Source organism: Pelophylax lessonae (genome assembly GCF_965119305.1).
Source record: "Pelophylax lessonae genome assembly, chromosome: 4".
In the NCBI taxonomy this organism is placed as follows: Eukaryota; Metazoa; Chordata; class Amphibia; order Anura; family Ranidae; genus Pelophylax; species Pelophylax lessonae.
The window spans coordinates 263,945,956-263,958,740 of NC_138771.1; the positions used below are offsets into that span (position 1 = coordinate 263,945,956).

Sequence of the window (12,785 nt, forward strand, 5' to 3'; positions counted from 1 at the left end):
AAAATAGGTGGGCACTTATGTAAAAAACTTTAATAGGTAATGTCTGCTATAGGGCCATATATATATATATATATATATATATATATATATTGGGTCCAAGGGTTTCTTTACTTTTTTTTAACAGTACACCATTACAGCTATTGCTATATTTCTTAAAGAAATCTTGCATGTACAATAACTCTAACATACTATTTTGTTCATGGTTATAAACAGAAATAACAAAACATTAGATTGAGAAAGGCTAGGCATTTTAAGTATGTGCGCAAAATCGTGATGTATTTTTGTGCATTTATGCTTTTTTTTTGCCACACGCATTGGGCTGCAAGCTACTGTAACTTTTTGAGCATTGCACTTTGTGCATTTTTTTTTAACCTTTTCTTCTAGTTGTCTTTCATGCTTGTGAGTCTTGCTGCATTGAGTCTCACCAATGAATGGCACCACAACTGGCATGACATGCATTTTTTCACACTTATGCGATCGCGTAAATACATGATTTTGCACACATTCACAAAATGCTCCGCTGTGAATGGAGACTAATGCCCCGTACACACGTGCAGATTATCTGCAGACTTTTGTCTGCAGACTTACCTTTTCTATGTAGTGCAAGGGCCTGCCGGATTGCATACAAATTGAAAGTGTTTAGGTTTGACCTCATATTATATGGTTTTGGTAAGTCTGCAGACAAAAGTCTGCAGATAATCTGCACGTGTGTATGGGGCATAAGTCACCTTACCTTGCATGATGTTATTAACACCAGTATTGGCAATAAAAATCCCTTAAGGGCTGATTCACATTTGTGCTTTGTATTTTTGGCTAATTGCATTTTAATCACGTTACCAATGATGCAGCATGCAGGACTTTTCTTTAGCGGGCTGCATCTAATATGCACAGGTGTGAAGGGGTTTAAATATGTATATATCATAAAATGCCTTTGTAATTTAAAAGAAGTCAGACCTTTATCACGTGTACATGTTTTACAATTCTCATGTGAAATATGAAAGCATTGCAGTGAACCGCCATAAGCTAAACAATTAGGCAATTACAGTATAATTAGAAGAATGTATATTGACAGTAAGATCCCCCTCTCCATAAAGCAGTAATTCAATTAATACAGAAATGTAAAATGTTTTCTTTCCTATTTGAGAAGATGCAGAGGACATGTAGATGGCACATTCAAAAGGTGGTTGATACCAATGTTTTTGTGTCCGAGTGCGTATGCCTTTTTTTTCTGGCTTTTGCCAGTCCAACTCTGTCATTCTTACGGTCAAACACACAGTAAAACTTGGACATAAAAATATCTCCCAGAATCCAGAGAGCTTCAGAATTAGTATTGAAATCCATGGGTTGAAACCCGGCCAGGCACATTACAGATCGTGCTGTTTGCTCCTATGATAAATAACAACATGTAAGTATGTTACAAGCTTCCTAAGCAGTGCATATTATCTACACTCGCAGCACAGACTGCTTAATATGCATATGTCTACTTACCTTAATCACATACTGCTCAGGGGTTATTGTGAAGTCTCTGTGTCCTATGGTGAAGGTCACACTTGGAAGACTAGATGAATTCTTGCAGTCTACTGCGTACTGTAAAATGGAAATAAGAATAAAACCTTTTTTTCTTAAAGTCACAAAATATAGCAAAATATACCGTATTTGACTTATGACCTCAGGAACATACCTTCTGGACTGCAGGCCCCAAAGACAGTACCTGATTGCAGTGGGATGGAATGAACAAGCTGTACCTCGTGACAATGACTCTGAAACGGGGGCTTCTGCTCAGTGGCCCAAATATAAACTTTCTCTTACGTCCTCCGACAGTCGCCGCCTCTTCATATTCGTCACAATGGGGTATTAGACTTTGCTCCGAAGGAGTAGCTAGGCAACAGAATATGTTAACATTAAAGCTTTTAACATATCCCACCCTCAAGGGGTGGTCCCCTCAGTCAATACCCTCCTACTTCCTGCAACCATATCTCAGTTTCAATGTCTAGCTTGTCAGGAGTAGCTGGTTCTCTCTGTGCTGGGGCTTTGTGCCCCAGCCTCTTTCTTATTTTTTGATTTTTTGTTTGAGTTTTTTCTCTCTCTTTACTTAGCTGTTCTTTTTGTCAGCATTAGTTAGTTCTTCTGACGAAGAGGATCATGCAGGCTGGGTCTCGGGCTGATCCCCCTGGTCGCAGGTCGTGGGTCAGTGGCTTCCCAGCCTGCCATCGAGCGTTCAGCCAGGTAACGCTCCTGGCACAGTGAACGCTGAGGTTGAGGGGGTTGATAATTCTCCCCCTGGCTCGCCTGAAGAGCTTGCAATCGTGGATGAATTGATTGCTTCCATAAAACAAACGCTGCGTTTGCAGGATGAAGTGTGTCCCCCCGCTGCCTTGGCGGCTTATGGGACGCAGAGAAAACGCAGGACACCGCAGGTTTTTCCCTGCAATGATGATTTTCAGCGCGCTGTTAAGGAACAATGGCGCAATTTACGCAAACCTTTTGCTGTGCCAAGTAGGTTCAAGCTGCGTTATCCGGTGGATCACGCAATTGCAGTTTTGAACAAATCCACTGCGATTCCTGCAGAGGATTCCCCGGTGTTCCGTGATGCCACGGATAGAAGAATGGAGTCTCTTGCCCGTCATACTTATTCTGTTACGGGTTCTATGCTTAAAGCTCTGTTTGCCTCTCTCATGGCGGCCCAGGCTGTCGCAAGTTGGACGCAGATGCTTAGGCGCGTCCTAGTGGCCGATTCAGCCTCGCCGGCGACCCTGGATATGGTGGATCAAATCCACCAGGGTGTCATGTATCTGTGTGATGCGGACTTGGACTTAGTCCCGTTGGCTGCACGTGTACACAGCGTGGCGGTGTTGTCTCGCCGCCTGGTTTGGTTGAAGTGTTGGTCGGTGGACCAATCTTCACGTAAGACCTTATGATGGGTCTCGCCTTTTTGGGGAGTCCTTGGATGTGTTGATTAAGGGGATCACCAGGGGTAAGAGCACTCTCTTGCCCCATTTCCCCAAGGTTAAGGGGGCTTCTGGGAAGAAGCATGCTAATTTTCGGCCCCCTCAGGGGTCCTTTCGTGCCTTTCGGTCGCACTACAAGGGCAAACCGTTCAAGGGACAAGGCTCTCAAAAGAAGCCCTGGTCTGGTAAACAGAAGTCCGGTCAGTCCGGACCCGCTGCCCATAACAGTGCGGCCTGAAGGGGCGCCCTCACCCAGTTTTGGGGTGGGGGGGACGCTTGCTCGGTTTTCTTCAACCCTGGTTGGCCCGCGTGCGGGACAGGTGGGTTCAGGAGGTCGTTCGATCTGGTTACAAGATCGAGTTTCTCTCTCGGCCGGAGAGCAGATTTTTTCCCTCAAATCTTCAACTGTCTCCAGAGCGTTTACGGGACCTGCACCTGGCGGTGCGAGACCTGAGGGCTCAGGGAGTGGTGGTTCCGGTGCCTCATCGGGACAGATTTCGGGGGTTTTATTCCAATCTGTTCACCGTGCCCAGGAAGGAGGGCAAGGTTCGTCCAATTCTGGACTTGAAGGCTCTAAACCGCTCTGTGCGGGTTCGCAAGTTCCGCATGGAATCCCTGCGGTCGGTGGTGGCTGCCCTGGTTCCAGGGGAATTCATGGCCTCCATCGATTTGAAGGATGCGTATCTTCACATCCCCATTTTCGAAGGTCACCAGAGGTACCTTCGATTTGCCATTGCGGAGGATCACTACCAAATCGTGGCGTTACCTTTTGGTCTCGCCTCGGCTCCGCGGGTTTTCACCAAGGTGCTTGCACCGGTTCTGGCATTATTGAGAGCCCAGGGCATCTCTGTCCTGGGGTATCTGGACGACATTCTGGTTCGGTCTGCGACCAGCCAGGGTCTGGAGAAGGACCTGTCTGTCACGATGCAAACTCTGCAGGAGTTTGGTTGGACGATAAATTTTCCAAAGTCGACACTGAGTCCGTTGGTTCGTCTTCCCTACCTGGTAATGATCCTGGACTCGGTTCAGGCGAAGGTCTTCCTGCCGGAAGACAAACTCAGAACTCTTCAGGAGGAAGTCAGGTCCCTCAGGGACTTTCCGCACTCGTCTCTGCGGACGTGCATGAGATGTCTGGGATTGATGGTCTCGGCCTTCGAGGCGATTCCCTTCGCCCAGTTTCACACGCGGGGTCTCCAAGCGGAGATCCTGTCCAGGTGGGACGGGCGACCTCAATCTCTGGATCTTCAAATCTCGTTGGGCCATCGCACCAGAAGGGACCTTCTGTGGTGGCTCCAGTCCCCGATGGTGTCGGGGGGCAAGTCTTTTCGTCCTATCTCGTGGACGGTGATCACCACGGATGCCAGCCTGTCGGGCTGGGGTGGTGTTCTGGGCGTTCTGTCCGCCCAGGGAACATGGTCGGAGGGGGAGTCCTCCCTTCCGATCAACATTCTGGAATTGCGTGCGATAAATCTCTGTCTTCATCGTTGGACGGACCGGCTGCAGGGCTGCCCAGTTCGGGTGCAGACGGACAATGCCACGGCGGTGGCCTACATCAACCACCAAGGGGGCACCAGGAGTGCCCGAGCGGCTCGAGAAGTGGCCGACATTCTGTCCTGGGCTGAGACTCATGTCCCGGCGATAACGGCGGTTCACATTCCGGGGGTGGAGAACTGGCAGGCGGACTATCTGAGTCGCCAGACCCTGGATCAGGGGGAATGGTCTCTCCACCCGGCTGTCTTCCAGATGTTGTGCGCGAAGTGGGGTCTTCCAGATGTGGACCTGTTCGCGTCTCGTCTCAACAACAAGGTGAGAAGGTTCGTGGCAAGGACGCGCGACCCTCGGGCAGACGCGTCGGACGCGTTAGTGGCCCCGTGGCATCAGTACAAGCTGATGTACGCGTTTCCACCGATTCAGTTGCTGTCCAGGTTCCTTCGCAGGTTACACTCGGAACGCAGCACGGTGTTTCTTGTGGCGCCGGATTGGTCACGCCGGTCCTGGTACGCAGACCTCGTGAATCTGGCGGTCGTGGCGTCTGCCTCTTCGAGACGATCTCCTGTCTCAAGGGCCGATATACCATCCTGCTTTACAGTCGCTGGCTTTGACGGCCTGGCTGTTGAGACCGAGGTCCTGAAGGAGAGGGGTCTCTCCCCTGAGGTCGTTCATACCTTGATCAACGCGAGGAAGTCTTCCTCGGGGAAGGTTTACTACCGTACTTGGAAGGCCTATTTTGCCTGGTGTGAGTCCAGGGGGTTTTCACCCCGCACGTACTCGGTTTCCCGAGTGTTGTCCTTCCTTCAAACAGGTGTCGATCAGCGTTTGGCTACGATAAAGGGTCAGGTGTCTGCGCTGGCCGTTCTTTTTCAACGTCCCGTGGCTTCCAACTCCTTGGTTGGCACTTTTGTTCAGGGAGTGCGGCATCTGGTTCCTCCTAGGAGGTATCCTCTGCCCCCTTGGGACTTGAATCTCGTTCTGTGTTACAACATGCTCCTTTTGAACAGATCAGGGAGATCTCGTTGTCTATGTAGTCCAAAAAGGTCGCCTTTTTGGTTGCGATCACTTCGGCTCGCAGAGTGTCGGAGCTGGGGGCTTTGTCCTGCAAGTCTCCGTATCTGGTTATTCACTTGGATAAGGTGGTCTTGCGACCTAATCCTTCTTTTCTTCCGAAGCGAGTTTCGGAATTCCATCTCAATGAGGATATTGTCTTGCCTTCGCTGTGCGCGAAGCCTAAACATCCGAAAGAGGTGAGACTACATTCTTTGGATGTTGTTCGGGCGATAAGGGTTTACCTTAAATCGACTGAGTCTTTTCGAAAGACGGATTCCTTGTTTGTTCTTCCAGAGGGTCCTCGGAAGGGCATGGCGGCGTCGGCCTCTACCATCGCCAAATGGATCAGGCAGACCATTGAACAGGCCTATGCTTTGCAGAGGAAGGTTCCCCCTGTGCCTGTGAAGGCGCACTCTACTAGATCTCTGAGTACGTCTTGGGCCTGTCGTCATGGGGCTTCTGTAGCCCAGGTGTGTAAGGCGGCGACCTGGTCGACCGTACACACTTTCACAAAATTCTACAAGGTAGATGTTCAGGCATCGGCGGATGCTTCCTTTGGCCGCAAGGTTCTTAGTGCGGCTGTTCCCTAGGATCACCTGTTGGGATCCCTGGCTGTTGGGATATGTCTTTTATTCCCTGGTTATTTGTTCTTCCTGGGTTGTTGCTCCTGTTGAGCAAGTTTTTTCCTATTGCCCAGCTGGTTTCCTTCCTTTGGTAAGGTTCCTTTCTTTGATGCGGAGACTGCGTTGCCTTACGGCGCGGATGCGTTTCCCACCCCTCATGTTTGCACTGCTTTGGGACGTCCCCATTGTAACGAATATGAAGAGGCTGCGACTGTCGGAGGACGTAAGAGAAAACGGAATTTTTGTAAAATCTTACCTGTAAAATTCCTTTCTCTGAGTCCTCCGACAGTCGCCGCCCCCGCCCCTCTTTTGGGGTTTTGGTTATATACTCTACTGCTATTCCACTGAAACTGAGATATGGTTGCAGGAAGTAGGAGGGTATTGACTGAGGGGACCACCCCTTGAGGGTGGGATATATTAAAAGCTTTAATGTTAACATATTCTGTTGCCTAGCTACTCCTTCGGAGCAAAGTCTAATACCCCATTGTGACGTATATGAAGAGGCGGCGACTGTCGGAGGACTCAGAGAAAGGAATTTTACAGGTAAGATTTTACAAAAATTCCGTTATTTCATAATTTGCAATATTCATGCCAGTATTCTTTTGTGGCAGCCAATACAGGCAGTATCTGATGCATCTAAGCACTCTCGTTCTAGGATGCTATACTTCCTTTTCTTATGATGCTTTAGGTGGTGCAAGACAAAGCCTTCCCAGATAGCAAGGATAACTTGCCACAAATTTGTGGCAGTGTTATATTGTAAGTCTGTTAACTTGCTGCACATTTTCATTGGCAAGTTGTACACTTGCAGAGCACTTGAAGCACAGGTTCTAGTTCACGCTTTTCCATTTTGTAGCAAATTTGCGTGGCAAGTCTCTAGTAAGAACAAAGTTGCAATGGTGAGTCTACAGCAAGAGCACTGCAAGTCTAACAAATGAAAATTCAGCCACAGTGACCCCTGTGGTCAGGGCCGCTGATAGGGGGGGACCACCAGCCCTCTTGTAGGGGGCCCGAGCACAAGGGGGGCCCACACAGGGAGGGGGATTAGTGATGGACAACAAATACAGAAATCTTCCTCCAGCACCTGAATCTGATCTGTCCCTCTCCCTGCTATCAGCATTTATCTGTTGAGAAAGAGACAGTCGTCCCTCACTAATCCCCCTCCCTTGTGTGGGCCCCCCTCCCAGCACTTATCTCTGCTCAGGAGTTTATTTGTAACTTTGTTTCTCTCTCTCTGTCACTCTGATCACTGAGCTCCAACTGCCCAGCCTGTATATTTTTCTCATCTTCTTTTTTATTTAACAGTTTTTTTTTTAGATTTAGCAGGAATTATGCGAGTTATGTTATATTTGTGTCTGATAATAGTGATTTTGTTGTAATTTTAGCTAAATATATCTTTAATATTTTCTTGAGGGGGGCCCTGCCAGGTAGTCTGTACGGGGCCCCGCGATTTCTAACAGCAGCCCTGCCTGTGGTTGGGTGACTTTTGCACAGCATAACTGAACTAGAACTTGCAGCGGACTTGCAGAATGTTTGCAAAGAAAATTGATCTTGAATTATGCAATGCTGACTTATTGCAATTGTGCAACAAACTTGTGGAGCCTGGCAAGTCTAGCAATAGCATAGCAAGTCATTACTAAAACTTGCTGCACAATTGCTTGCTATCTGGGTTGCAGCAAATATCAAAGGGAAGTGAAAATATTACCTCATTAAATAACATGGGTGTACCTCCGATTAGTTTCTGCAACTTCTTTATGGCAATACTAGGCCCGGTAATGAGGGAGGTTCCAGAATCAATAATAGCCTCACAACCATTGGGACAAAATTGTACTTTTCCATTAACTTTGATGCTGAATGACAAACAAAAATGGTAAGATAGTCACATAGCTAGTCATGTAAATCTAAAACATAATCTCCCCACATTTTATTTTTACCTTTGGCCAAAAACATTGATTGGGATTTTTTGGTTTTCAATAGTCTGTTCTAGGCTTTCAGAGATTCTTGTCTTCAATGTATCTGTATATAACCTGGACTTCATACTTTGCCTTGACATTTATATAGGCACATAATAGGGAAGTGATGGTCATGGCTGAGTAGAAATTTGAGTTTTGGGGGAGCTATTCTTCACAATGAGACAGAATGGGGTGTCGGTCTGTTTGTGAGGGGGCAGAGTGAGAGTGGTCTTTCTGCACACATGGTCTTTCTGCATATACGGAGCCAATGTATGTGTTTGTTGATGTGTAAGGGGCTAGGGTGCAATTTGGACAGCAAGTATATATGGTGAAAGGGCTAAGCAGTGTGAAATAAAAGAGAAGGGCAGGAATGGAAAAAAACAAAAAAAACATTCATACTCACCAAGGTGGCTGCAGCATCACCCTGATTCTGCGGCCAGTCCGTGCCATTTCTACCCCGAGAACTGAGCGATCAGCAGTCTTTGATAGCTCAGTTCTTGGCATATTACTGTAGAAGAAAGGGGGGAGGGGAAGCCGCTCAGGTGCAAGCCCAACCTGGTGCTGGCTAGATCCGCCATCCAGAAGCATGCATAGTGGGTTTTGAAGCCGCACACAGGTAGATGAAATAAAAGGTGTCTTTATTCTTCAAAAAATCATCAAGGACAAACAGACAGTGCGGGAACAGATGAGTCCAAGGTAGACGCGTTTCACAGCACAAACGGCCGCTTACTCATTACCACGGTGAAGAATAACGGAAATCGGTCATTATTTAAGGATGAGCCAGCCAAAAAGTTAATTAGTGCGATTGCTCGCAGCTGTGTATCATCAACTAATTGGTCACGTAAAGAAACCGGTATTTCCGTGATCCGACACCTAGACATATCAGAACACACATGAAACAACTTAAAAAGTGCAAAAACAAATATATGTGTAAAATGAATACATTCAAAATAGATCTGCAAGTGAATGTATGAAATAAAAACAAGTAAAGTTAGCGCAGAAAAGGTTGGAGCACACACACATGCCGATTCAAAGTGGAAGAAAAGCACAAGATTTAAAGCACAAAATAAGACCATCAATATTGGTATATTATCTATTAATATATTGTGCCTCAGCTAGTACAATATGTAGACTGGAGAAAACTTCAATTTTAGAAAGGACTGATATGTACACATATATACATGAATATTCGTTGTATTGGAATGTATATGAGTACTGTAATCAAAAATTGAAGGGACCGTGAATAGGATAAAAATATATGTGACGTGAAAAATTATGTGTAGTGAATAAAAAATCTATTGTATGTGTAAAAGTATGTAGTGTGTAAATATATGTATATAATGTAAACGTGCAGTGAGGTACGTATGTGAAATACGTATGTGAAATGTGTGATGTGACAAAAACAAAAACAAAAAAAACATAAAAATAAAAATGGTGAAAAAATGAATGAAATGAAATATGGAAAAATAAATGGCTGTATGAAATATAATATATATGTATAAAAGGAAGTGTGAAGAAAAATTATATATGTAAAATTGTAAATTTTAGGATAAATTCTAAAATAGCGTGATGAATAATATGATATAATAGTGAGAAAATATATATTGGTGGCAAAAAATTGAAACTGATAGTGAATGACCATCAAATATATAAATAGGATTTCAATATATCCAAATAATATATAAAAAGTGGATAGCCACATTATCGTTGAGTACATATTGTAAATGTATCTATATCAGGATACGAATGTCTGTTAATGTAACCATAGATTTAACGATATGGAAACGTATATATGACGGTTTACAGACATAAATATAAAAGGAAAGACACTTTCGAAGCATGTATCGGCATGTGTATGTTCCAAATGCGCAATGTGTGCATACTCGTGTACGATGTGTATTTATGTCTGTAAACCATCATATATACGTTTCCATATCGCTAAATCTATGGTTACATTAACAGACATTCGTATCCTGATATAGATACATTTACAATATGTACTCAACGATAATGTGGCTATCCACTTTTTATATATTATTTGGATATATTGAAATCCTATTTATATATTTGATGGTCATTCACTATCAGTTTCACTTTTTTGCCACCAATATATATTTTCTCACTATTATATCATATTATTCATCACGCTATTTTAGAATTTATCCTAAAATTTACAATTTTACATATATAATTTTTCTTCACACTTCCTTTTATACATATATATTATATTTCATACAGCCATTTATTTTTCCATATTTCATTTCATTCATTTTTTCACCATTTTTATTTTTATGTTTTTTTGTTTTTGTCACATCACACATTTCACATACGTATTTCACATACGTACCTCACTGCACGTTTACATTATATACATATATTTACACACTACATACTTTTACACATACAATAGATTTTTTATTCACTACACATAATTTTTCACGTCACATATATTTTTATCCTATTCACGGTCCCTTCAATTTTTGATTACAGTACTCATATACATTCCAATACAACGAATATTCATGTATATATGTGTACATATCAGTCCTTTCTAAAATTGAAGTTTTCTCCAGTCTACATATTGTACTCCAAAAAACAATAAGGTGTAACCACCCTTCTCCTGCGCTTGGTATCCAAGCCCCTTGACCACACACTTCACGGGACTGACAGCTGGCTTCTCAGATGGCTAAAGTCTTGCTGCCCTTATCGGACTGGGGTAGTCCACCGATACTAAAAGCAAAAAGAACAAAAAAGGGCGCACTGACCTAGCGCATTATCCTCAATAAAAGGCTTTATTTAGATGACATAAAAAATGGCTACTCACAGACGTAGATAAAGATAAAGCATATCAAGCTGGATAACTCAAAAGTCCGTGTTTAGTCCATATAATCGTCCATGATGAGATGACTGACGCGTTTCGAGGCCTAGCCTCTTCCTCAGAGTCACTGTGTCATGACTGTCTCTTTGGTTTAAATAATGATGTAGTGAGGTAGCGACCCAGTCACTGCCCCCAGGTAGGAGTGCCTCCTCCCCCGGGGGTGTGGCTAGAGCACCACCCACCTTCTCTTGTGACATTATTAGTAGTATACAGTGGCAAACATCAATCATAAAAATACAATGCAAGTGCTAAAATAGTAATATTATATGCGTGAAATAAAAACATGTGCATAAAAACAGTGCAACAAAGTCTAAATAAAAAACACCATGAGCTAATGTTAAAAACAAATAAAAATGTTTTCTCGGCGCACTTAAAATCATTGTGGACACTCCCTGGACTGACAGTAGAGAGCAGCCTATAAAAGTGTTATTATTAGGTAGTTACCCCACAATTTTTATATATTACCTTTGCCATCTATTGTACCAGGTCTAGGCTGGAGACTCATCTAATCGTAATGGTGGTGTTCTGTCCTCTCCATATTTTCCCCTTGATGGTCTGCCCTCTCCATATTTTCCCTTGATGGTTCCATCCTATTAGGGGGGGCTCCACACTGGAAGGAGGGATCGAAGAGGGGTAGGAGGCTAATAATGCACTCTGTGCCCCTAACCTGCTTCATTAGACAGGTGGGGCACAGGCAGTACTGGATCGTGGAGCCGATCGGTCACATTACACCGATCACCGGCTCCGTGGAACGCACGCCGCTGCCCTACTTCCGGGTTATTGCGTCATGCGTTCCACCCATCATCACTTCCGCCGGCGTCACTTCCGCCGACGTCACTTCCTGTACCGGGGGAGGCAGTGTACAGCGGGGCGGTCCGTCTCCAGGGCAACTCTCTCCATCACAGCATTGGCCTGACAGACATCAACACCGCCCACAATATACAGCATCCCATCTTACTGTATTATACATAGGCGCTTCTATTTATTCCAGTGTTCAGGTCACGATAATGCTACTGTCTCTGATTGGGAAGCCTCTACCCTTCTAGATGTGCAATCATGGACCATTTTGGACCACTGTATGTTTGATGGAATCAAGGAACCAGTATTTATATTTAACCATCTGCATATTCTGCTTGTTTTTATTGTTAATGGTGGTGCAGCCCTGTTGCGTACGCGTGTGAGCGCACATGCACAACCACATACATAGCCCACAAGGAGCCTGCAGGCTAATGCACATACGCACACACGCATGTACGCAACATCGCAATTGTACAATATCCACATGGATTTAGTGGGACCCTCGTCTAATTTAACCTGTAAGTCCGAACAAAGAAATATACATATATATATATATATCTCATACGTATATCAATATGCTACACTATGTATCTAAATAGATACTTTATGTGGTCACAATATAGAGAAAACAATTAAAATCAATGTAAATAGTTGTTAATAACCCAAAGCATACATGTCATCTAAATAAAGCCTTTTATTGAGGATAATGCGCTAGGTCAGTGCGCCCTTTTTTGTTCTTTTTGCCTACATATTGTACTAGCTGAGGCACAATATATTAATAGATAATATACCAATATTGATGGTCTTATTTTGTGCTTTAAATCTTGTGCTTTTCTTCCACTTTGAATCGGCATGTGTGTGTGCTCCAACTTTTTCTGCGCTAACTTTACTTGTTTTTATTTCATACATTCACTTGCAGATCTATTTTGAATGTATTCATTTTACACATGTATTTGTTTTTGCACTTTTTAAGTTGTTTCATGTGTGTTCTGATATGTCTAGGTGTCGGATCACGGAAATACCGGATTCTTTACGTGACCAATTA

The 12,785-nt window shown here is 44.1% G+C and overlaps 1 protein-coding gene across 1 annotated transcript in view; it reads right to left on the reverse strand.

Annotated features, from left to right (window-relative positions):
- Positions 1-1,083: 1,083 nt before the first annotated feature.
- Positions 1,084-12,785, reverse strand: part of LOC309555245 (cathepsin E-like) — a 58,437-nt gene continuing 46,735 nt past the window's right edge. The window contains exons 7-9 of the mRNA XM_082257143.1: positions 7,818-7,962; positions 1,489-1,587; positions 1,084-1,386 (exon numbers count right to left, since the gene is read on the reverse strand). Coding sequence (XP_082113269.1) covers positions 1,174-1,386; positions 1,489-1,587; positions 7,818-7,962 — 457 coding nt within the window. The 3' untranslated portion in view covers positions 1,084-1,173. The remainder of the gene's footprint in view (positions 1,387-1,488; positions 1,588-7,817; positions 7,963-12,785) is intronic.